This window comes from Symphalangus syndactylus, chromosome 14 (genome assembly GCF_028878055.3).
Source record: "Symphalangus syndactylus isolate Jambi chromosome 14, NHGRI_mSymSyn1-v2.1_pri, whole genome shotgun sequence".
NCBI lineage: Eukaryota > Metazoa > Chordata > Mammalia > Primates > Hylobatidae > Symphalangus > Symphalangus syndactylus.
In genome coordinates, this window is record NC_072436.2 from 67,189,469 (window position 1) to 67,214,890 (window position 25,422).

At 51.0% G+C, this 25,422-nt stretch overlaps 2 protein-coding genes across 2 annotated transcripts; both read right to left on the minus strand.

Moving 5' to 3' along the window:
* Positions 1 to 654: 654 nt before the first annotated feature.
* On the minus strand, positions 655 to 13,620 carry SMYD5 (SMYD family member 5). Its single transcript, XM_055240396.2, has 13 exons — positions 13,455 to 13,620; positions 8,833 to 8,941; positions 7,612 to 7,751; positions 7,122 to 7,243; positions 6,670 to 6,739; positions 5,973 to 6,077; positions 5,072 to 5,134; positions 4,783 to 4,853; positions 4,354 to 4,460; positions 3,884 to 3,940; positions 2,927 to 3,021; positions 2,197 to 2,267; positions 655 to 2,101 (listed from the first exon to the last, which is right to left on the minus strand). The coding sequence occupies exons 1-13, from the start codon at positions 13,548 to 13,550 to the stop codon at positions 1,948 to 1,950; spliced, it is 1,260 nt and encodes a 419-aa protein (XP_055096371.1). The 5' UTR covers positions 13,551 to 13,620; the 3' UTR covers positions 655 to 1,947.
* Positions 13,621 to 15,317: 1,697 nt separating this feature from the next.
* Positions 15,318 to 25,084, minus strand: NOTO (notochord homeobox). Its single transcript, XM_055243604.1, has 3 exons — positions 24,610 to 25,084; positions 19,487 to 19,701; positions 15,318 to 17,040 (listed from the first exon to the last, which is right to left on the minus strand). The coding sequence occupies exons 1-3, from the start codon at positions 24,989 to 24,991 to the stop codon at positions 16,882 to 16,884; spliced, it is 756 nt and encodes a 251-aa protein (XP_055099579.1). The 5' UTR covers positions 24,992 to 25,084; the 3' UTR covers positions 15,318 to 16,881.
* Positions 25,085 to 25,422: the final 338 nt, after the last annotated feature.

The window sequence follows — 25,422 nt, forward strand, 5'->3', positions numbered from 1 at the left end:
GGACCAGTGCTCAGACTGCTAGTCTTAGATTCCAGCACAGCTTCCTGCTAGGAGCCAAGGAAGCCCTGGGAAGCCAGAGTTCAGCCCCTCAGAAGACTCATCTTAGAGCCTGGAACTGGGGGTCCAAACTGGACCTCAGGGCTAGGCATGGTGGCCCATGCCTGTAATCCCAGCACTTTGGGAGGCCGAGGTGGGAGGATCACTTGAGGCCAAGAATTCAAGACCAGCCTCGGCAACAACATAGCAAGACCCCATTTCTACAGAAAAATTAAAAATTAGCTGGGTGTGGTGGCGTGAGCCTATAGTCCCAGCTACTCAGGAGGCGGAGGTGGGAGGATCACTTGGGCCCAGGAGTTCAAGGCTGTGGTGAGCTATGATTGCATTGCTGCACGCCAGCCTGGGTGACAAGGTGAGACCCTGTCTCAAAATTTTAAAACCACCCAAACTGGACCTCAGAGGACCCTTGCTCTTGGGCATTAGAACATTTGCATAGCAGAGTGTAAATAAGAGCAGAGGTGAGCCCAAGCTGGTGAGCCTGGAGCTCCCATCTCCTACCATTACCCGGTCTAATCGGTACCCCTTTGCACCCACCTGTGACTGCTGCATGCCTGGGGCAGCCTGCCCAGCCACTTGCCACAAAGCATTCCTGCAGAGGCCTGTCACCACTCACATTTTATTGAGAACAGTGGGCAGGGGGGTTGGGAGAGGAGTGCTGACCGTTGTGAAGGAGTAAGAACCCAATGGGTAAAGGGCCAGACAGGTTCCACGTGGCTCCATGGTCCAGGAAAGGGCCTGTGGGGTGGGCACCTGCCCTCTCTGGGATCCCTCAGCAGAATGCAGCAGGCTCCTCCAGGAAAGGGAGGCAATGGGAGTGATGGGTTGTAATTCCCATAGCATCCAACCCAAGAGTGAGAGGGGTGGTACTAATCTGGGGGTAGGAGGGGACAAGACAGGGCTACTCTCCAAGTATCTAGCCCAGCTCCTCGAGGTTTCTGGAAGACTTCAATGTTCCTCTGTGGAGACCCTAAAGATGGAGATTGAGGCCAGGAGAGCCCCTCACTGACCCATTTTAACTGGCCCCAGGAATACCAGAGCATCCTAATCTAAGGAGCACAGGCCTGTCAAGCCCCAGGTCTCAGCCATGCTGCTGAGTGCTCATTGGGAAGCAGGTGGGAGAAAGGGTGATGACCCCCTACGTGTCCCTCCTGAGGAAGGCAGAGGCCTTTTCCATACTTCATAAGGCCAGCCACTGTGCCAGGTCCTGAGAGGCAAGGCATGAGTTACAAAGATTCTGGAGTCTGGGGGAGGGGTTAATCTCCACTTCCCCAGATGTCCAAATGGGGGTGTGGGTGGGGGGAGTAATCCCCCTGTCCAGCATTCCCAGGAGACAGCCTCAGGGAAGGGGCTCAGGAGGCCCAGATCCTCCTGCTCGCCTCTCCTTGCTGGGCCAGTGGTCAAGCAGTTGCCTTACTAGCCACAGCTGTGGTGCGGGGAGGTGAGGATGCCTCACCACCTCGTGTCTCTGCTTCAATGAACTCGGTCTCAGATTTACCCCTCAAAAGAAATCAACAGCAAGTTGAAAGGGGAGGAGCCTCAGGTGAAGGGGTGAGTATGGGCTGTGGAGCCAAGGGGAAAAAACACTGTTAGGCTCTGGCCCTGATTCCAGCCCCTCAAACCCTAGAGTGGAGGAACCTCAAGGGGAGGCCAGTTGTGAAAGGCTCAGTGCCAGTGCAGAGTCTGAGCCAACTCAGCAGCAGTGTCCAGGGCATGAGGTCTGGTGGGGGTTGGGGCCAGAGATCCAGGCTCTGTGCTACCCTCTAGCAGAGAGGGCTGGAATGGGGAAAGCAGGCAATGGGAGTGGGAAGTTCCCTCCGAGCCACTTCTCTGGGGGAAGAGCCCCCTCTTCTGGCAGGGTCTAGGGCAGGGCCCTTTCTGGGCAGGGCAACATCACACATCAGTCATCTCATCCCCCAGCTCTGCATCTTCTGGCTCTCCTTCCTCCTCCTCCTCCTCTTCTTCCTCTTCCTCTTCTGAGGTCACATTGGGTTCATCAGCCTCTGCCAGGCATTTGGGACAGGAACAGACAAACAAATAGTTCTCCCTGCAGCGGTGGGGGATGGTGAGGGGGAAAAGTCAGGGAGCTATGGGATAGAGGACCCCAGAGCCCAGCTGCACAACCATGTCCCCAGCTGGCACCTGAGGATCTTGTGGCGGCTGTGGCGGCTGCGCTCCCGCTGACAGCAGTCCAAGTAGCTGATACAAATTTCCTGTAGGGCAGAGAAGTGCAGTCTGATGGTCTGTGCTCTTAAACGGCATAAGGGCCTCCCCAACACCTATCCTATCTCCAACCACTGCCCCATCTCTAGGAGCCAGGCTTGCGTTGCCCTTCAGTTAAGGGGCTGGCTGCCCGCATCCAGTTCCCAGTGCCTTCAGTAGGCAGGCCACTAAAAGACTCCAACAGCCTGTGCCTGAGACAGAGGAGACTGTGGTTAGCCTCGGGCCGTGGTGAAAGCCGGTCAATGGCCAAGGTCTGCAGCTGGGATCAGAGGTCTTGGTATGATGCTACTTGCCCTGAAGAAGATTCAACCAGCCACTGTGCCTGCACTAACAGACAAGACCCTAAACCCACAAAGAGCTATCTCCTGCTTTCTTAGAAATTACATATCTGCATTTGACCAAAAGATAGCTGGGGACAAGAATCTGAGCACATAGGTCCTGAGGCTAAACACTGTCCTGAGGCTTTCTGGAGTCATATTTCGAAAAAGTGAGGTAGGGTTAGAACATAACCATGAGCTGAAAGACTCAGACCCTAAGGTATGTGGGGATTCCACCCAACAGCCTGAATTTCAAGGTACTCTAGCCACTGTTGCAGAGAACTTCCAAGGCCCACTGCCCACCCATCCTGACGGTTCCTGGTCCCCCTCACCTCTCCTGGCTTAATATCCTCCAGAGCAGTGACATGCAAAAGGAAGTTGTTTTCTGGAAAGGAGGTCTCTGCATTGGGCACACAACTGTGGTTGCCTGGATCATAAGAGGCAGATAATGAGGATTATTAACTAAAAAAAATAATAGCCTCAATTCTGCAGAGCACTGGGTCCTTTCTTGCTTGTTCATCCCTGCCAAGGCTGAGCACGTTTTAGAACCCAAGTTTCCAGACTCTGCATCCAGTGTTCTTTCCTGAAGACCATATAGCACAGCACAAATGAACTCCACAGCACTCCCACTCCAACCCGCTGTGACTGGCCAACTTCATTCTCAGTCTTGTTCCCACTGTCTCACAAAGGGAGGGACAGGGCTCTGAAGGAATGCCCACCCCAGACCACTTAAGTCAGTTCTGCCTGCTATTGGACATCTAGTAACAGCTGACACAGGCCCTCTGAGAATCCAGTTTGGGAGGGTAGAATGGCCCTGGAGCCTGGGAGGAGGAGTTTGCAGTGAGGAAACCAGGGAGTGGGAAGCTGAGGTCTGGAAAAGGCAGTTGTCTGAGCTGAATCTGCCCCTCCTCATCAGGTGCTGATGAGACTCGCCCTCTAGCCTGGGCTCCCAGTACTCCCAAATCTCACAAGGCAGTAATGGTGCAAAGCCCATGCATCCCTTTGCAAGAATCAGAGCTCTGTGCCTGCCTTAGTACAGGGCCTGGCCTACTGTAAGGTTTTATATATAAGCAGGTATTATAGCACAAACAGTTGGATGAACAAATGAAAAAAATGATAGAACAAAAAGGCCCAGGGGAATTCCTGTGGGAGCTCAGACCTAATGGGGCTCCCAGACTCAACCCTACCAGCCTAGAAACGGCCAACTGAGAAAGATAAACTGTGGCTGCAAGGCCACCTGGCAAAGGCAGAAGCACCTGGGACCATCCCTCCTCAACGCCATGACTCACAGCAGCTCTGAAGCACAAAGAGGCCAGATCCTTCACAGTTAAGAAACTCTCCAGTTGCTGTAAGACAGTAATACACAGACATTATTCTACCCATTTTTAAAGGCAGGAAAAGGAAACGAGGCTTACAAGGACAGGCACCGTCTCCACAGTCCTGCAACCCCACCACACTAAGGCATCAGTCCCTACCATCTTACCTAAACTTGCCTCTCCAAGACAGAAGCCTTGCTTTTCTGTCTACAAGACATCCTATTTATCCAGCACCCCCTCCTCCCAGCATCAAGCCTCTGGATACATCTTGGGGCTGTTTCTCACCTGTGTGCCCTGTGGACAGATCTGAAGCTCCCCACAGGCACAAAGGGATTACCTTCCCCTACCATTAATTCAGAGCACCCTGGGGAAAGACTTTGTGTCCACCATCTGACTGGGGATGTCGCCATGGTTGGATAAGGCCAAGGCCCTATCTCACCAACCTGCCTCGATGTCCTTGTACAGCTGGTCAATGAAGGTGTCAAGCTGCTCACGGTCCTGAGGCTTCAACTCCAGAGCGTCACAGGCATGGACCCACTGGCTTAGGGAGCTGGGAGTCCCAGGCAGCCCATGGTTGGGGAGGCGGAAGCCCAGGTCACAGGGCCCTCCACCTCCAGGCAAGTTAAGCCCAGGAAGAAGGGTCTCCCATCCCCACCCCATTTCATTCTCCAGGTGGGGGCCCATCTTCCCCAACAGAGGCTCCCCAAAACAGATTCCAATGCCTCATTCTGATTCCCACCACTATATCCAGTTCAGTGATCTGTCCAGAGTCCCACCCTACCCCATCCCAGTCTTGAAAGGAACTGTGGCTACCTTCCTCAATCAGTTTCCCACCCCTGAGAGTAACTTCAACAGCTCTGGAACATTCTAACCTGGTCCCGATTCCTTGGCCATTGGTCCCAACAAGGGCAAAGAGAGACCGGAATCCATCTGGAGTGAACCACTGTTGGGGGAAAAAAGAGATGAGCGCTCATTACAGCCACTGGCTTTTCTTCCAATTGGACTCCCTGTTCGGGAAGCCTTCTGTGAGTCAGGCTCGTCCCAACTCCAGAAGACCAAGTTGGCTTTGGCTCAGCTGTCCCTGTAGGAGATGATGACCTGGTTGCTCCTGGAGAGCTGGAGTAACAAGGAGGCCACTGGTCCCACCCTCTCCTCACTCACCTGGCTGACTGCTTCCTCATAGAGGGCCTCTGTGAAGAGTCTCCGCAGAAGTTCCAGTTGGCCCTGGTTTAGGGGAAGCAGGGAGAGACTTGTATCCCTGAGGATTTCCCATTAGCACCCAGGCAGGGCCCAGGCGACTAGGGGAGGGAAGGAAAAAGGGCCAGCTCTGTAGACTGAGCTTTCCGTAGGGGCAAAGGAAGGCCACAGAGTCTACCTCCAAAGAGCTTTGGCAGTCTGCCGGCCTGTTCCAACCCGGGGTGGCAAACCCAATTTCTCTCCATTTTCCAGCACTTGTACCAGCAAGGCTGAGGCAGCCTGAAATGTCTATCCACACCACCACCGTCAAATCTCCCTTGACCTGGCCTCCAGACCAGCTGGGCTGTCCCACTCCCTTCCTATAAGTTCAGTGCAACAGGGCCCACCCCAGATGCAAACCTTGTACACACCTGCCTCCATCCTCAGGCAGCTCCTGCAGGGAAGTCTGCTGTCCTCAGTGAGGACCCATACTCTTTGATTGTGAATGGGCACTCAGGACATGGGCAGTTTCACACTGCTCTCTGATTCTGTGGCCCCACAACCCTCCAGTCTCCATTCTACCTGATTTGCCCACTGCTATCCTATGACGAGTCCTGCCTTCTAACACCAGTTAGGGAGCACTTTCAGGGCAGGGCATCCAACACGCCCTTCCTCTGTTGTCACCCCACTTCCCAACTGTAGGTCCACATGAGGTCATGAAGTAAACAGTGGCAGGAACGTAAGTCCTCTGAATCGATTTCTGGACCCAAGTTCTAACTCCTTCCTGTAGCTCAGAAGTGATCGAATATGGTGCTCCCCACAGATGGCCAGAGACATCCTAGGATATTTGGGGAGGGAAGGAGACAGGCCATGGGAGAATAATAACCTTGAATTTGTCTCCCAGAAGTTTGTGGACAATTTCCTCCTCTTCATTGGCTGTTTTGTTACAGAACTGGGAAAAGAGTCTGATCCAACAGTCCTTGTCCTTCGCCTGCAGTGAACAAACATACTTAAGGGTCACAGACACCCACCTTCTTACTGACACTCCCGCCCACTTGGGAAATACCACCACATAGGAACTTATAGGGGCCCTTCCTCTGCCTGAGGCTTCCTCCCAATGCTGCCCACCCCCAACCATTTCCCCAGTTGGAGCCGAGACAGCCAATTCAACGACATTTGGAAAACAGGAGAAAGAGGCTGAGGAACAATATTAATAGAAGGGCGGTTAGAGTGGCTTCTCTCGCTTTATGTAAGATACAATCCTGAAAAAGTGGTGCTTATAAATCAAATGCATGAATTGCTACTGCACAAGGCATCTTCTATATCAGAAACTACAGGCATACGATCACACTGGTCTTTCAGTTAAAAAAAAAAAAAAGACTACAGGCAAAATGAGCTCTCCACTCCCTATGCCTGATTTATGTTTAGCGCATTCCTAAGGTTTTACATAGCAAGGAACTCTCCTTTGGGAAGGCCAGGAAGAACTCTGCATCCAAGCTAGGGCTTTGAGGTGAGGAAAAGACTGAGACCAAAGGTTGAATGGGGCCACAGTCAGCTTCCCTGAGAGGGTTGGGTGGGCTCACCTGCTTCACTGTGGCCACCATCCTGGCCATCAACATGATGCTTGCAGTCTCAGGTGGGTAGTGAATACTCCTGGGGAAAGAGAAGAAAGATTGGCCTAGAAATTCTCTCCCTAGTAGCTGAGCTCAGAAAAGCCGAGTCTGACTGGTACAGAGAAAACTTCCTACCAATTCCGTCAATTACCAAGAAAGTCATAGACAAGGACTTAGGCAAGACTTTGCATCCCTATTGGCTTAATGGGGCTCTTTCTGGGAGAGTGTTAAATGCTAAGGACAGAAGGACTGACAGCCCAGATTAAAAGCAGGGGATAGGGTTATGTGACTTCTGTTTAACCCTAAGAAAAGAAGAAAAATCCAGGGAATTGTAACTTAAGAAAGACGGCAACACCTGATGAGCCCAGGCAGGCAACCAGGGAGGAAAGGATAAAGCAAAGAAGAGAGGAAAAGAGACCTACCTCCAGGCCTCCTGAAGCTTATTGAGAGGATGCAAGGGGTCATCCTGGGAGGGGCCTGGGCACAGGACCTGGTGGTATTGCTCAGTGGCTGCCAGCCGACATTCTGCACTGCAGTACATCACCTGTTAGGTGGGATAGAGGTCAGTACCCTAGGATCTGGCCCTAGGATCACCTCCTCTAACTGCATTCCTTCCACAAATAGCCCCTGAGCTGTAGCTCAGACGTATTATGAGAAGAGAAAACACAGGGTGCTCTGGGGACATGTGAAAGGCACACCTAGGCTCCCACCAAGCCCATTTTCCAGACAATGTAACTGTGCAAGGGAGGATGAAACTGGAACAATAACCAAGCCTTTTCAACATCTTCTCCTACATTGTAGTTTTCAAGGGCCATGACCAGGTCTGTCGTTGCTCTTGTCTCCCCACTGAGGACTCCAGCTAAGGCCTCCCTCACCCACCCCCTTCCAGGTACACTCCCCAAGAATACTCACTCGGCAATGGGGACAGTTCTGGTGGAGGTCCTTGCGCACAGTGCACAGCTCTGGGTGAGGCAGAACCTGGCCTGGTTTCCCGGTCAGCCTCTGGGCATTCTCTTCTGCCTTCTCCAGTGCCCGAAGGCAGTGGTCACAGGCTGAGGGTGAGAGCCAGACACAACAATGTCTTGAGAGCAGAGGCCACATCTATCCCTTTCACAGCCCTATGGAGCACCTGCTATGTGCCAGGCACCATTCTAGTGTTTCATAAAAGTTTGGGAAGTGAGTAAATGAATAATTACATGCATGCATGAATGAATGAATGAATTTATTTCATGTGCATCCCAAGGTAGATGATCCCTTCCTCCCTCTCAAGGACCTCCTGGCCCTTATTGTCTAACTCTCCCTGCTTCTTAATCAGACTCACTCTGTGGGGCTCCCCTACCATCCCGAAACTGGGCTTTTCCCATACTCTGGGGCCAACTGACCCTCCTTTCATTGTGTGTCTCTAGCTTAAGAAATGTGTGAGTCGGGCACGGTGGCTCATGCCTGTAATCCCAGCACTTTGGGAGGCCAAGGCAAGTGAAGCACCTGAGGTTAGGAGTTCAAAACCAGCCTAGCCAACATGTTGAAACCCCGTTTCTACTAAAAATGCAAAAATTAGCCGGACATGGTTGTGCGTGCCTGTAATCCCAGCTACTCGGGAGGCTGAGGCAGGAGAATTGCTTGAACCTGGGAGGCAGAGGTTGCAGAGAGCCGAGATCACACCACTGCACTTTAGCCTGGGCAACAAGAGCAAAACTCCGTCCCCCTCCCACCGACCCCAAAAAAAGAAAAATGTGAAAAAAGCATGTGGCCAGCAAAGCTAAGGGCATCCTACTTGTGCTCACCCCTAACTCAGCCTTCTTTGAACAAGGGCCATGTAGTCTCCTCTTGGTGGAGGACTCCACTTTGGCACTGGGCCTTCAGCATGACGTCCCTCATACCATGGAATCAAACTCGCCTGAGTCCTGCTGCGCTCCCTCAGGGAGCACATCTGAAGAGCCTCCCACCACAGGAATAAGCCTCAAACACCTGAGACTGGACAGAGGCGTGGTTCTCAGGCACAGTCCTTCAATGGAAGACAGCATTTCCTCCCAACACCCAGAGTTCCAGAGACATTAGCCAGTAGGGATTTTTGCAGCTCACTTCCATGCACAAAGGTGACTGGGCCATGAGGAGTAGGAGAGATGTACTCACCTCGGTAGCGATAAAGTGCATTCCAGAGAAACTGTGCAGCCACCAGGGGCCGTTCTATGAAGATGGTCTCCCCCTTCCGGATCAGCTGGGTGGCAAACAGCCCCTTTCCCTAAGAGGGCAGAGGAATAGGATGGCCGTAAGAAGGAACAGAAGACATAGCTCCAAGAGCTTCCAGGAGGCCGTCCAGCCTCACTCCCACATGCCTCACTCTTAGGAGAGGCCTCTGCCTCTGTGAGTCCATGGAGAGTGGTCAGCACCCTCCATAACTTTCTCCTCTGGAAATACGGCTCTAACTCATTTTCAGTTGCATCCCTTTCAGTCCATTCAGAGCAGAAGGCCTGGAACAGGGAGGAAGCCACCATGGCAGCCATCTCAGATTACTCAGAGAACTTTTCTGAGTATGGCTAGAGCAAGGCCAAGGCTTATAGCAGGCTGGGGCCTCCAGTACCAGGAGCTGGTAAAGGCAGGGCACTCATCTCTGAGTCAGCCACATGCCACTCCAGGATCCTGGCAGTGGTGTTGCTACACAGGGTTGCAGAGAAATCCTACACCATGGGACAGGGAAGCCTTGTTTGGGGGAGAATGTGCCCTCTTCCTTGGTCAGCTGAATACCCACAGCACCTAGCACAGTGCCTGGCATCCAACAAGTCCTTGGGGGTTGCACTGAAAGAAAGGAGCTAATACTAGTACCAGTCATAACATTAACTTGCTGTGAACCTTTGAGCCAACTGCTTCACTTTACATCTGTTTCCCGTTTGAAAAGTGAGCATTATAATAATACCTACAAGGTAGTTTCCAGGGTGTAACGATATAGCACAGATGAATGGACCTGATGAGCTCTAGCTTCTTCCTACTCAATGAGAGGTACAGGGGCTGGCAACATAGGCATCACCTAGGACTCTGTTAGAAATGCAGACTCTTGGGCCCCACCCCAGACCTGCTGAATCAGAATCTGCATCGTAACAAGATGCCCAGGTGATTCATATGCATGTTAGTTTGAGAAGCACTGGTCTGAAACACTACATACATCACGTAAAGGATGAAGGATGAGAAAACAACCTCTGAACTGCCATCTCTCAAATGTGCAAAAGGACTCAGCACATGGCTTCAGAACCCAGGCAGTTACTGGCCTTACTGGGCACATACTCCCACTACTCAAAGAAGACATGTGGAGCCCTGTCAACACTGAGCTGCCACAACAAAAGGAGAGGAAAAAAATGCTTGACACCAAAGCAAAATGACCTGTCAGTGTTGCCTCCCAGGTAGCTCCCTGCCTGCTTAGAAGGCCAGATAGGGTTGCCTCTCAAGCTCAGAGCGAAAAATCTCAACCTTGTGAACAACTCTGGAAGCTCTATCTCACAGTAGAATGGGACAGGTGAAACAAAACCAGGAGGCAAAGCCCTGGGCACACCCTCCTCGCCTGGCTTCCTGGAAGCCCTTCCCCCCATGCCTTGTATCCCCTCCCAATCTAGCAAACTGAAAATTTGGCCTTCCTCTATGGGACAAGACAATATGAACAGGGACTCACATTATTTCTGACAATCTCAAATTTCAATATTGTACAAATATGGATCTCCCTCTTTGTGAAGGTCTAAATGCAGAAAATATTTAGTAATCAAAACAAAGAGAAAAGAATCAGAGTTGTTCCTTTATAAAGTCATTCCCAAAACTGATGAGCATATTTCAAGGAAAACAGAGCTCTAACTCATAATATTAAGGTTGGGCTGGGTGCAGTGGCTTATGCTTGTAATCCTAGCACTTTGGGAGGCTAAGGCAGACGGATCATGAGGTCAAGAGTTCAAGATCAGCCTGACCAATATGGTGAAACCCTGTCTCTACTAAAAATACAAAAATTAGCTGTACATGGTGGTGTTCGCCTGTAGTCCCAGCTACTCGGAAGGCTGAGGCAGGAGAATCACTTGAACCCAGGAGGCAGAGGTTGCAGTGAGCCAAGATTGCACTACTGCACTACAGCCTGGGCGACAGAGTGAGACTCCATCTCAAAAAAAAAGAAGGTTGGAGAGCACTGAACCTGAATGGAAAGGGGACAAACCATACATACTTCCAATTTGAAAAAAAAGTTTTAAGAAAAAATCGTGCAGGCTGGGTATGGTGGCTCACGCCTGTAAATCTAGCACTTTGGGATGCGAGGATGAAGGATCGCTTGAGCCCCGGGGTTCGAGACCAGCCTGGGCAACATAGCAAGACCCCATCTCTATAAAAAAAAAAAAAGGTGCAAAACTCTAAGACTATGTAATAGACTTTTTTTTTTTTTTTTTTTTTGAGACGGAGTCTCTCTCTGTTGCCCAGGCTGGAGTGCAGTAGCACGACCTCAGCTCACTGCAACCTCTGCCTCCCGGGTTCAAGCAATTCTCGTGCCTTGGCCTCAGGTAGCTGGGATTACAGGCGTGCACCACCACGCCCAGCTAATTTTTGTATTTTTAGTAGAGATGGGGTTTCACCATGTTGGTCAGGCTGGTCTCGAACTCCTGACATCAAGTTCAAGTGATCCGCCCGCCTCGGCCTCCCAAAGTGCTGGGATTACAGGCGTGAGCCACCGCGCCCAGCCTAATTTTTGTATTTTTAGTAGAGACAGGGTTTCACCGTGTTGGCCAGACTGGTCTTGAACTCCTGACCTCAAGTGATCAGCCCACCTCGGCCTCCGAAAGCGCTGGAATTACAGGAATGAGCCACCATGCCCGGGCAGACTATGTAGTAGATTTTAAAATCTTGATTAAAATAAGAAAGCCCACAATAAGCCATGCTGCTACCCAGCTAGTGCACCAGTATGGTAATCCAGCTGGCTTCCACTGGACCTGGTGAGGTTTCTGTTCCAATTGGTCATGTCTCTGGTATAAAAGTTGATAAATTTTTGAAAAGTCATTCCTACCCACAGAAGCAATAAAAAGTAGTCAAAAACTACTCCCACTTGAGGCCCCTGGTCTATATAGTTTCATGACCCAATTCTGTCAAACCTTTAAAGAATAAATAATGTTCATGCTATTTAAACAATGTAATGACAGAAAACACAGCAAGCTTTTCTGTTTTACCAAAAAAACCCACGTATAACCCTCATGTGGTAACTTGAGGAAAATAACTTGAGAAAAAAATCGCAAATCAATCTCATTTGAATAGAGAAGCAAAAAGCCCAGGATAATCCATGCTGTTACCAAGTCCAGGCAGGTATGTTATTTTCTCCAGCAGCAGATCAGATGTAGGCAAGGAGAGGGCGATCGGCTGGGGCCTTGATAGAAGCCTGGGACAGGAAAACTGTGCAAGGAGAGTGGCTGAAGTGATGAAGTGAGAGGGAAGAAATGAAGAAAGGAAGGGGTTGAGAGACTGGGGGCTAATTAATAAAAAGGTGAAGAATATCACTGCAAACCAAGAATGATGGAACTGAGACACCTTCAAACTGTGGCCACCCAGGAGCACTAGAGACTACGGAGATGGACATACGAACAGGTAAGGAGACCAAGGATGTGGGGAAGCTGAGTTACCAGGGAATGAGCAGAGTGCTCCAGATACCTCTGGAGCAGAAAGGGGGCAAAGAAGGCTGAGCTGGGAAACTAGATCAATATGATGACGCTGAGAGCAGATGACAGACAACTAGAGGTCTTACATCTTGGGCAAGAACCAACGATACACACAGCCACTACACAGGATAAATTATTCAACCTCACTAGTAACCAAAGAAACGTAAATGAGAACAAATATAATTTTGCACATATCAACAGTCAAAGATAACTAGGAAAAAAACACTGCTGGACAAAACAAAAGGATGTTTGCAGAGAAAATGAGCTCTAAGACTTTTGACTCCGGGGATGAAAAATACCATACAACAATAAAGGGTCCATTAATAACGGGTTGGTTGAGTGAACTGTGGCCCTCTCACGGAAGAAGCTACCACTCAGCTCTTAAAAATTAATATGTAGAAATAGGCTTGATATCGAAAGATTCACTGCTGCATCAAAAAGCAGTTTCTAAAAATGTAATTTTAACGTACACATGTTTGCACAAGTATAGAAGTATGAGTGATTTTCATATTTTCTTTCCTTACATGCATTTTCTATTTTTTCTACAATGAACTTTTGGAACACAATAAAAACGACAAAATCATGTCACCTTCCTGCTAAAAACTCTCCCAATGCCCCCACGGCCTTTGGACTCTGGTCCAAATTCCTCAGCACTCCAAAGACCTTCGTAAAGGGTCTTGGCCTCTCTCCTCATCCCCTCACCCAAATCTCACACATTAAGTTCGCGAGGACCCACTCTTTTATACCTCAGTTCTCTCTGCCCAGCACGTCCCCGCCCACCGTTCCAGGGACCCAGCAGCAAAGCCCCCTAGCCCCGCCCCGAGCAGCCACAGCAGGGCGTCCGGCGGGCTGGCCGGATTCCGCTGGGAGGAAATGCGCACGGAGACTCCGGAGACCCGAGTCTATCGCGTGACCGCGCCACGAGCCTGCGCGCGGGGACAGACTGGGAGCCCCCGGGCCGCGAGCAGGGGCCGGGCCGTAGCGTCCGAGCAGCACAGAACTCTCTGGGCTCCGGGTATGGAGTCCTGCGGGGCTGTCTCCATGGCCGGACTGGGCTGAGGCTCCCGGCAGGACCCGCCCCGACCTCACCTTGGCGCTGCTCACGAAACGGACTTCCACGGAGACCCGGGCGCGGCCCGCCACGCCCACGCAGAAGGAGAACATGTCGCACGTGGAGGCCGCCATCTTGGGCGCGCCTCCGCCTTATGACCCTTAACCCCGCCTCGACCTGAGAGGCCCCACCCCCTTCTGGTCCCGCCCCCGGCGAGAGTGCCCCTGAGGCTGCGAGGTTTTGCGCTCCACCAAGTCTGAATTTAGGTTCCGTGGTTTGTTGACGGGAGTGTAGCTGGGCCTGCCTTTGTGCTTTTACATCGGTACCTTTTTGTGTCTGTACCTCTGTATCAGAGTCTGTGTGCGCGTACATAGTTTTGATGTGTGCATCTTTGAGTCCGTTGCATGTTTTTTTGTTTTTTTGGTTTTTTTTTTTGACAGTCTCACTGTCGCCCAGGCTGGTGTGCAGTGGCGCGATCTCGGCTCACTGCAACCTCTGCCTCCCAGGTTCAAGTGATTGATTCTCCTGCCTCAGCCTCCCGAGTAGCTGAGCGTACAGACGTGCGCCACTAAGCCCAGCTAATTTTTGTATTTCTAGCGGGTTTCACTATGTTGGCCAGGCTGGTCTCGAACTCCTGACCTCAAGTGATCTGCCCGCCTCGATCTCCCAAAGTGTTGGGATTACAGGCGTGAGCCACCTCACCCGGCCTCCGATGCATGTTTCTATGTATGTTGTCTTTATTCACACAGTGGCCTGTCTTCACGGATTTAAAGCGCTCTTTGGACCCAGCCCTAGAGTAGGACAGCAGAAGGCCAACTTACTACTATCCTCTCTAGCTCTCAGCCTGAAGGGAAGGACTAGCTTATATCCCGGAGCTCACTCACCCCACTTGAAGAATCCAGGACAAGATTTCCTTTCTCGGTAATCCCTCTGGCAGCAGGACAGACAGTCCTGCCAAAGGTTAGGGTGGACTTGTGCCTCTCTCAGATTCTTCAATGGCTTAGGGACCTTGCAACCCGGGGGTAGCGGAGGAGTCCATAGTGGACCTCAGGTCTGAGAACCTCTGAAACTGGATACAGAAGTGAGTGTGCGTATGCACACACCGTCGTGAAAAGGGGGAGGGGCCTGTCCTCTCATTCAGGACCCCAAAAAGCTGCAAACCAGACCTATGGCATTTGTCCCCACAACTAGGCCTGACTATCAAGCCTTGTTTTGTTTCCTTGTCCCCTGATTTTGTGTGTTTTGTTTGAGACACAGTCTCGCTTTGTCGCCCATACTGGCATGGGGCGATCTCGGCTCACTGCAGCCTTCAGCTCCCAGGCTCAAGAACAGACTGGGCAACGTAGTGAGACCTTGTCTCTCCAAAAAATAGAAAAATTTGCCGGGCGTGGTGGTGCGTGGGAGGATCACCTGAACCTGGGGAGGTCGAGACTGCAATGAACCGTGATCAAGCCACAATTATCTATCAAATAATTATAGATAGATAGATAGTTGGCAGGGACAGAGAAGGGTTCTTGAAACTGACCCTGCCTCTCCTCAAGCCTGCCACCTGGTGTCAAGGAGCGAATAGTCCACGGACTTGGGGGAGACAGATAGTTGGCAGGGCCAGAGAAAAGGTTATTGAAACCGACCCTGGGTCTCCTCAAGCCTGCAGCCCCGTGTCAGGGAGCGAATAGTCCACGGACTTGGGGGCAAACCTACCCCAAGAGCAGCTGGGGGCCGTGCCCTCACTCACCACCAGGTGGCAGGACAGGCTTCCTTCCACCCCTCAGCTCAGTTCCCCAAGAGCCATTCTAGAACCTGAATGGTCTGTGCTACAGAAATCAGCTCTGAAAATCCTGGCAGCAGGATTCTTTCAGAGAAATCGAGCACATTCTTGAGAAGAAAAAGGAGCCATGAGTCAGAGTCATGAAAGGGGGAAATTATAACTGTCCTGTGAAAACACAGCAGAGTTTATGACAAAATGCCAGCCTTGGCATACACAAATTATTCTATAAAAAGATGGGGCTTTGCGAGGCCAATGCAAGAGAACCACTTGAAGCCTGGAGTTCAAGACCAGCCTGGGCAACAAAGGGACGTTCTCTCTACAAAAAATGTTAAAAATTAGCCAGGCGTAGTGTCACGTGCCTGTAGTCCCAGCTGCTCAGGAGGCTAAGGTGGGAGGATCACTTGAGCCCAGGAGGTTGAGGCTGCCGTTAGCTATGATTGCACCACTGCACTCCAGTCTGGGTGACAGAGCGAGACCTTGTCTTTGCTGCTGGGCCTGAGCTTCTTCTGAGAATGGTAACAGTTCAGACAAAACAAGAAAACGTTGGGAAACTTTGTGAATGGGCTAAAGTCTACCTTCTCTTTGCTCTCAACTCCTTCTGATGGGGAAGAGTCTTCTATGCCCAGATGCTTATTCAAAGAGGTTCCTTCTCCACAGCCAGGCCAGGAAAATATTAATTGCTGGTACAGGTATCACTCCCCCAGGTGAGGGGAGCTGTGATATTATGAAATATATATTTGATCTTCATCTTGATTTCCTGGCATAGAACTCCTAAAATCCCTAGAATCTCTGAAGTGATGTCTTTTCATATGCTAATGAGTTGACTGATGACTGGTAGACCTTAAGACTCCATAAAAAACAAAAAGGGCAGGGTTGGGCCGGGCGGTGGCTCACCCATGTAATCCCAGCACTTTGGGAGGATCACAAGGTCAGCAGTTCAAGACCAGCCTGACCATGTGGTGAAACCCCGTCTCTACTAAAAATATAAAAATTAGCCAGGCATGGTGGCGTGTGCCTATAGTCCCAGCTACTTGGGAGGCTGAGGCAGGAGAATCGCTTGAACCCAGGAGGCGTAAGTTGCGGTGAGCCAAGATTGCGCCACTGCACTCTGTCTCAAAAAAAAAAAAAAGGAAGGGCTGCCATGTGGAATGAGCCCTCAATCTGTGGGGTCAGACACTACCTGCAGGTAGATCATGTCAGAATTTACTGAATTGGAGGTTGGAATGTGGGGTACACCCCTATATGTTTGGTCACAGAAGTGTTCTGTGTTGATTGTTGTGGGGTGACAGCAGATGAAAAAAAGTTTTTTTTTCCAGTTGGTCTTCTCTATTCGGGGGCCTACAAGCCTTAACAGTAACCACACACTTTGCACTGTGCATGGCACATTATTGCTTTACAGACATCTTCTCACGCCTGGGTGATCTGAGTTATGAATGCACCCATTATACAGATAAAGAAAAAAGGCTTGGAAGTTCCATAGGTTGGCCAAGGACATTGCTGAAGGCCAGAGTCTGTGCCTCCAATCATTACATTATTCCAGTTTCCAGGAATCAGTATAGAAAAGGGGGTCCCTGCTTGACAGCTCAGATTCCTCTGGTTGAGGAGGCTTTTCGTTGAGGTGTGAGGCAAGGAGCTCCAGTGGGTACCCCCAGGAAGAACTAGCCCAGGCAGCCTGGCTAGGGGCTCTGTCCCAGTCCTCAGCTGTCCACTCCTGACTCGGCATCATCACTCTGGATACTGGCGTTGGAGCTGCTGGAAGGCTCATCCAGGGAGGCAGCCTCGGCAGATGTAACTGCTGCCCTCAGCTTTTGCTGTTTCTGATACTTGACCCTGCGGTTCTGGAACCAAACTCTCACCTATAATTGGAGACAGTGGGCAGAGATCAGAATGTGACCATCAGGTCCCACTGCTTCCCAATTCCTAGAGTGAACACCCCTCTCTGCCTGGCCAATATTTGCTCTCCCTTCTCAGGGAGGTACCTCCTCCAAAACACCCCTCTCTATAATTCCAGACACCATTCATTCATCCGAGTATTTACTGAGCTTCCAGTATGTGCTAAGCACCATCCTAGGTGATGCTGATACAGTGGTGAGCAACAGAGGCAAGCTGCCTGCCCTCGTGGAGCTCACGAGCTAGTGAAGAAACATTGGCAAGAAACATGTAAAGAAACAAAGAGCTATGTAAACACAAAAGGGGGTACAAACGGGTATGGGTAGAGGAGGCCTCCCTGAGGAACCAGCATTAAAGCTGAGGCTCGGCCGGGCGCGGTGGCTCACGCTTGTAATCCCAGCACTTTGGGAGGCCGAGGCGGGCGGATCACGAGGTCAGGAGATCGAGACCACGGTGAAACCCTGTCTCTACTAAAAAATACAAAAAATTAGCCGGGCGCGGTGGCGGGCGCCTGTAGTCCCAGCTACTCGGAGGCTGAGGCAGGAGAATGGCGTGAACCCGGGAGGCGGAGCTTGCAGTGAGCCGAGATTGCGCCACTGCACTCCAGCCCGGGCGACAGAGCGAGACTCTGTCTCAAAAAAAAAAAAAAAAAAAAAGCTGAGGCTCAAAGAGAGAGAGGCCCACCTGATGGGGACAGAGAAGAGCAGGCCCGCAGGGCAGGGAACAACCTGTAGGAAGGCTCTGAAATGGATCCAAGCTTGGAGTGTTTGAGGACCAGGAAGGAGGAGAGCATGGATGAGAGTGAGAGGAGAAAGTCAAGGGAGGGAAATGGAAGAGGTCAGCGGGTGCCAGATCACCCAGGACCTGGAAGGCCATAGATAAGGAATGTCACCCATGAGGCTTTTATGTGGGCCCACATAATCCTATTTACATCTGAAGTGCATTGTGCACCTGGCTGCTGTGTGAAGCATGGATGGCAGCGGCAGCAGAAGCAGGAAGATAGGAGGGAGGCCACTGCAGCGGCCCCAGGAGATCTGGGGTGTACATTGGGGTGATGGAGAGAAGTGAAGCCACTCCAGCTGTATTTTGGAGGTAGAGATGACAAGGCTCAATGATGTTTGGAAGCAGAGGAGAAGGAGGAACCTAGGATGATTGGGTTTTTGAGTAACCAGGTGGATGGTGGGGTCATGTATGGGAAAGGAACAGATTTGGGCAGGAAACAAGTCAGGAATTGAGGTTTAGACTTGGGTTCTTGGGTTTGAGATACGTGCCCATGAGACATCTAACTGGAATCACCAAGAAGGTAGTTAGAGGTATAAGTCAGACAAGATGGTTGTGCTGAGGATACAAATTTGGGAGTCACTGGCTTATAGATGGTATTTTAAGCCATGGGAATAGATGAGACCAGCTGGGAAGAGATTTCGAGGTCCCCAAGGGAAGAGTAGCCTGCCAAGGAGACAGAGCTAGGAGGAAAACCGGACAGCATGGTGTCTGGAGGCTATGAGGAACATGTTTCAATAAGGGATGGGGTGGCTGACTGTCCAGTACTAAGAGCTGCTGAGTGGTGGACTGAGTTGAAGAAAGGAAAGTGTCATATTGTTGGCTCTGGCAACATGGAGGTTATTAGAGACCCTGCTGAGAAGTTTTGATGGAATGGTAGGGAAAAGTCATGTTGGAATGTGTGAAGCAGTGAGTGGGAGGCGAGGACATGGACAAAGTGAACATGGCAAGTTGTTGAGAAGTTTGCCTGTGAAAGGAGCAGAGAAATGATATAATAGCTGGAGAGGAATATAGGGGTCAAAGAAATATTGATTATATTGACTCTCTTCAATATCTACTTAATTTTTTTTTTTTTGAGATGGAGTCTCGCACTGTTGCCCAGGCTGGAGTGCAGTGGCGTGATCTCTGCTCACTGCAACCTCTGCCTCCCAGGCTCAAGTGATTCTCCTGCCTCAGCCTCCTAAGTAGCTGGGATTATAGCCACCCAGCTGATTTTTTGTATTTTTAGTAGAGACAGGGTTTCACTATGTTGGCTGGGCTGGTCTTGAACTCCTGACCTTGTGATCTGCCCACCTTGGCCTCCCAAAGTTCTGGGATTACAGGCATGAGCCACTGCACCTGGCCACATCTACTTAATTTTACTAGCAGGTCCTTATTTAGCATGGAAATCCTTTATTATCAATTTTTAGACTAATAATCTAAGTTAACATTCCAAGTTGTTCACATAATGTGACTTCAAATGGGACTTTTTTTTCATTACATAGAGCGTGCAAAAAGTCAGGGCCTGTCCCCTCAACAGTGTGGCACAGGGAAGAGGGCCCATGTCTTCCTCCCACCCTCCCTTTAGGGCCTTGCCAAGGTAGTGTTTGTCCCTAGGTGCAGCCCAGGCCCAATAGGAGTCCCTACTCCCACCTGGTTCTCTGTAAGTTTGAGCCGAGCTGCCAGCTGGGCTCTCTTCTTCCCCACCAGATTGTGCTGTTTTGCAAACACTTTCTCCAGCTCTTCCAGCTGCTCCAAGTTAAACATAGTTCGGACTCTCTTTTGCTGTCTCTCAGTGTCCTGTAGGTCCTCCATTGGGGCCCAGTCTGGGAAGGCCCAGAGTCCCCTGCAATGAGCCAGCTCCAACCCTAAAGAGCAACCAGCAGCAGGGGAGGTTATCCAGCAGCAGGAGAGGTTAGCCAGAAGCCGCCCGCACTCCCATCTTGGCAAAATGAGAAGGCACACACAGCTCCGCTACCTTGCCTTCCACTTGGCCAGGTAACAGTGCAAGAAGACAGTGGAAAGAGACTGTGCAGAAATAACAGGAAACAAACAAAAGGGAAAGAAGGGACAATGCAGTGAGACTGTCTGCCACCACTACTCTCTAGTCAAGTGGCTTCACTTCTGGCCCCTAAAAGAAGTTGCCAAACCTCCCCTCTCTTTGCCTTCCTCTCCTTTCCTTGACTGCTTCTGGCAACACCACGGAATGGGCAGCGAAGAGACCCCCAGGGGTTCACCCTTTTAATTCATTGAACAAATATAATACTTTTTGAATGTCTACTGTGTGTCATGCATGGTTTCAGGACAAAACAGAAAATCTCTGTCGTTATGGAGCTTATATCTTAGAAGTGAAGTCAGAAGAATTACAAGTCAGAAGAGAGGGTTGAGCTGAGGATACAAATTTGGGAGTCATCGCTGAGCACGGTGGCTCATGCCTGTAATTCCAGCACTTTGGGAGGCTGAAGGGGGCAGATTGCTTGAGATCAGGAGTTCGAGACCAGCCTGGCCAACATGTTGAAACTCCGTCTCTACTAAAAATACAAAAATTAGCCGGGCATGGTGGCACATGCCTGTAATCCCAGCTACTCAGGAGGCTGAGGCAGGAGAACTGCTTGAGTCCGGGAAGCAGAGGTTGCAGTGAGCCAAGATAGAGCCCACTCCACTCCAGCCTGGGTGACAGTGCAAGACTCTGTCTCAATTAAAAAAAAAATTGGGAGTCATCAGCTTAAATAGATGGTATGTTAAGCCATGGGAATAGATGAGACCAAGCTGTGGGCCAGTGGAGATGCATCAACCAGGAGCAGTTCCTAAGTCAAATCTTGATGGGGATGAGGGAGTGAGCCATTGGGCTCTCTGGGAGTATAGTATTCTAGGCAGAAGAATGGCAAGCGTAATGCTAAGGCCACTCAGCCTCCACTAGCCTTGGGGAGTCCTCAGGGCTGGCAGACAGACTTCCCCAACAAAGGGAGTGAGTCTGGGGCCCCAGCTGCTTAGGACTCCAACCACTGGGCCCACTAGGCTTACTCTGTGCCTGCCAAGGTAGACCAAAAGATCAGGAAAAGCCCATCAGACATACAGCCTGGTGTACCTAGTCAGCCTTGTTTCAGAATCAGAAGTTGACCTTTGGAGAAGAAAGTAGGCTGTATTGTGTGTTCCTTAAGAGCTCTAGTTGAGGCCAGGCATGGTGGCTCATACCTGTAATCCCAGCACTTTGGGAGGCCGAGGCAGGCGGATAGCCTGAGGTCAGGAATTCAAGACCAGCCTGGCCAACTTGGTGAAACCCCGTCTCTACTAAAAATACAAAAATGAGCCAGATGTGGTGGTGGGCACCTGTAATCCCAGCTATTCAGGAGGCTGAGGCAGGAGAATCACTTGAACCTGGAAAGCGGAAGTTGCAGTGAGCCAAGATTGTGCCACTGTACTCCAGCCTGGGCAACAGAGTGAGACTCTGTCTTAAAAAAAAAAAAAAAAAAAAAAAAACCCACAAAAAACAAAGCTCTAGTTGGAATCCTAGCTCTGCCACCAATTACCAGCCAGAGGACCTTGGGAAAGTCAATGTACTTCTGTGAGCCTTGATTTCCTCATATGTAAAATGGTGATAATAATCCCTACTTCCAGAGATGTCAGGATTTTAACATGGTGCTGTCTAGGTGCAATGGCTTATGCCTATAATCCCAGCACTTTGAGAGGCTGAGATGGGCCCATCGCTTGAGCCCAGGAGTTCAAGACCACCCTGGGCAACATGGCAAAACCCTATCTCTACAAAAAAATACAAAAATTAGTCAGGTGTGGTGGTGCACAACTGTAGACCCAGCTGCTTGGGAGGCTGAAGCAGGAGGATCACTTGAGCTCGGGAGGCAGAGGTTGTAGTGAGCCAAGCCGAGATCACTCCTTGCCAATAGAGTAAGACCCTGTCTCAACAACAACAATTACCACAACAACAAAAACAAAAACATATGATGTGCCAGGCGCAGAGCAAGAAGAAAGTCAATGCTTATTATAAAAATTAAAACAGAAGTGATAATCCAATGGGGAAGAGAGGGATTATTTCCAGATCTGGGAAAAATTAAGCTGGATCCATACCTAATACCTTGCACTAAAAAAAATCCAAATGGAGGAAATATTTAAATGTAAAAAGGTAAACCCACAAAAATTTAGAAAAAATGGGGAAGTTATTGTATGACTTCACAGTGAGGAAGTTCTTTCCAAGTATCATATAAGATGTGAGGCCAGGCACAGTGGCTCATGCCTGTAATCCCAGCAGTTTGGGAGGCTGAGGCAGGAGGATCACTTGAGCCCAGGAGTTCAAGATCAGCCTGGGTAACATTGTGAGATTCCATCTCTACAAAATAAATGTTTTAAATTAGTCGAATGTGGTAGCGCATGCCTGTGGTCCCTGCTACTCAGGAAGCTAAGGAGGAGTGCTTAAGCCTGGAAGGTTGAGGCTGCAGTGAGCCATGATCGCACCACTGCACTCCAGCATAAGTGACAGAGAACCTGTCTCAAAAAAGAAAAAAGAAATGATTTGTAAAAACACATCAAACATATAAAAATTAAAATTTTTTCTGTGTAACAAAAGAATACCACCATAATCAAAGTCAAAAGCCAATAAACAGAAAAAAAAATTGTAGTTTATTACAGTTAAAGGGGTAATTTCTTTTTTAATTTTTTGAGACAGTGTCTTGTTCTGTTGCCCAGGCTGGAGTTCAGTGGCTTGACCTCGGCTCACTGCAACCTCTGCCTCCCAGGCACAAGCAGTCCTCCCACTTCAGCCCCCGCCAAGGTGCGCACCACCATGCCCAGCTAGTTTTTGTGTTTTTAATAGAGATGGGGTTTTGCCATGTTGCCCAGGCTGGTCTCAACTCCTGAGCTGAAGTGATTCACCTGCCTTGGCCTCCCAAAGTGCTGGGGTTACAGGGGTGAGCCACTGCACCCGGCCAGGGCTAATTTCCTCAATATTAAAGAGCATCTACAAATAGATTGCTTTAAATAACCAACTATACATATGGGCAAAATGCAAGAACAGTAGTTCACAGAAAAAGAAATACATCATGAGGTCAGGAGATCAAGACCATCCTGGCTAACATGGTGAAACCCTATCTCTACTAAAAATATAAAAAATTAGCCAGGTGTGGTGGCATGTGCCTGTAGTCCCAGCTACTCCGGAGGCTGAGGCAGGAGAATGGCGTGAACCCGGAAGGCGGAGCTTGCAGTGAGCTGAGATTGTGCCATGGCACTCCAGCCTAAGCCACAGAGCGAGACTCTGCCTAAAAAATAAATAAATAAATAAATAAAATAAAATTAGCCGGGCATGGTGCTGGGGCTTGTAATTCCAGCCACCCCAGAGGCTAAGGCAGGAGAATCACTTGAGCCCGGAAGAAGGTTGTAGTGAGCAGAGATAGCACCACTGCACTGCAGCCTGGGAGACAGAGCGAGACTCCATCTCAAAACAAAACAAAACAAAAAAACTAACTTGAAAATGAGACAACTGTAACATGAGGTAGTAAACTGTAATTCAGACCTCAGGTGTGTGAAGAGCTCAGAGAAAGATGGATTGGAGTGATGGGCACAGCTCCCAGATCCAGTGGTATTGAATTTAGATGGGGCTGCGAGTCCAAAGGTGAGGAAATGCAGGATTGGGGTGGGTGCCACGGAGTAGGAACCCGGCAAGATTGTGTTACAACTATCTTTGTATGGGTTGATAAGGCTTGGACTAACTTTGCTCCTGTTTTCTTCGTGGGGACTTGGGGAAGCATGAACCTGGCAACCAAAAATGGCAAAAGCACGTGTAGGTGGATGTTTAATGCTAGAGGACAAAGTTCCCTCTATACTTACTTTTTTTTGTTGGTTTGTTTGTTTGAGACGGAGTCTCACTCTGTTGCCTAGGCTGGAGTGCAGTGGCGCAATCTCGGCTCAATGCAACCTCCACCTCCCGAGTTCAAGTGATTCTCCTGATTTAGCCTCCTGAGTAGCTAGGATTACAAGCGCGCGCCACCAGGCCCTCCTAATTTTTTGTATTTTTAGTAGAGATGGGGTTTCACTATGTTGGCCAGGCTGGTCTTGAACTCCTTACTTCAAGTGATCCACCCGCCTTGGTCTCCCAAAGTGCTGAAATTACAGGCGTGAGCCACCGCGCCCAACCTTACAGTTACTTTCTCATGAGATTTAAGTGCCTGGCCCTTAAGCACTACTTAAGAGCATTGCATGCACGCAGGCTTAGAGCGAAGTGTGGAGCCCAAATTCACAGACGTGAGCAGTGGAGGCGGTAGTGGGGTGTGCGCCTGGACCAGCTCCTAACAGCTCCTCGCTCAACAGCACCTCCCGGAGCGTCCACTTCCCGCCTCTCCCCCCCCCAAAAAAACAGGGCTATCGGTTCGGGTCGAGAGCCGCTTTGGGAAGCGTCTCTGTCACCAAGCGCTACCCCGGGGTGTGCGAGGGAGTCAAGGGACGCGGAGACCGGGAGCAGGGCTGGGTCCCCTTGCGGCCCCAGCGCTGGCCTCCTGCCCATCGCATTCAGGCGCTGCGCCGCCCTCACACCCACCCTCTCCCACCTCAGCAGCGTGCGGGGGAAGCCTCGCGCCGGGGTCTTTTTCAGCAAGACTGTCGCGGTCCTCGGCTTCAACCGCAAGGTAAACGGTGACAGAGCCCCTTCCCACTGCAGCCGTGTGTGATTCTCACACTCAGTGCCCTCTCCTGCACTGAGGCGCCGGCGGTGGCGGCCTAGGCCCTCCAGCCTCCCCCCAGTCCCCCGCATGCGGGCGCCGGGAGCGCAGTACCTGTGACGCCGAAGCCCAGCAGGCCGCAGACGGGAGCCACGCGCGGCCCTGGCACAGGGTAAAGACCCACGCTCAGGTAGGCGGGCAGCCACGATGTCGGGCACGCCCAGGGCAGACCCCCGGTGGCGCACAGGGAAGCAGCGGTCCAGAAGGCCGGGTGGACGCAGGCGGAGCCCGACGGCTGGGAGGCCGCCGGCGCGCAGGGGTCGGTCCTCGCCAGGATGGCCTCGACCGAGAAGGGGGACTCGAAGCGTCCGGGAGCGCGGGGCGTGTTCGGGCCGGTAGGGGACCTGGGCGCCGGAGAGCGGCCAGAGCGCGGAGGCCGGACCCGAGAGCCCGAGGGAGCGGGCGGCGGGCTGCCTCGCGGCCTGGGGCTAGGCATGACGCGGCTGTTGCCCGGACGGACGCAAGGAAGGGAGCTCGGGAGGAGTGAGAAGATTCTGCAAAAGGCAGCGAGTAAGACTAGTTGTCTGGGAACCTCCTGGCGCTCGGCGAAGGCTCTTAAATTTGGCGGGGCGGGGCATGGGGCGGCCTCTCCCCACTGCGGTCCGGGCGGGGCCCCCAAAGCCTGTGAACGCCCGCCCTGGGCGAGGCAAGGTGGGCACAGCAACAAAGAGTGTGTTCCCTCCCTTCCTCCGCTTTTAAAAATGTCCACCCTGGGGCGGTCATGGGGAGGACTCTGAGCTCGCTGGTGATCCTGGGCGAAACACCCAGCCACAGGGCTCCGTCTTTGTCCTTTGGTCACTGGAGAAGGGATGCCCGTTTCTCCGGGGCCCTGCAGAGGCGGAGCTGTGATCTGGAGAGCGGTAGGGC

Bases quoted from the DNA above. Each gene is read 5' to 3' on its own strand.
- SMYD5 (XM_055240396.2), bottom strand. From the start codon at position 13,550: ATGGCGGCCTCCACGTGCGACATGTTCTCCTTCTGCGTGGGCGTGGCG. The intron at 4,461-4,782 runs GTTAGAATGTTC...TGGGACTCCCAG, and splicing joins GGCCAAGGAATCGGGACCAG to CTCCCTAAGCCAGTGGGTCC. The intron at 2,268-2,926 runs GTGAGGGGGACC...TCTGCCCTACAG, and splicing joins AGGATATTAAGCCAGGAGAG to GAAATTTGTATCAGCTACTT.
- NOTO (XM_055243604.1), bottom strand. From the start codon at position 24,991: ATGCCTAGCCCCAGGCCGCGAGGCAGCCCGCCGCCCGCTCCCTCGGGC. The intron at 19,702-24,609 runs GTACTGCGCTCC...GTTGCTCTTTAG, and splicing joins GCTGGGCTTCGGCGTCACAG to GGTTGGAGCTGGCTCATTGC. The intron at 17,041-19,486 runs GTGGGAGTAGGG...CTCCAATTATAG, and splicing joins TCAAACTTACAGAGAACCAG to GTGAGAGTTTGGTTCCAGAA.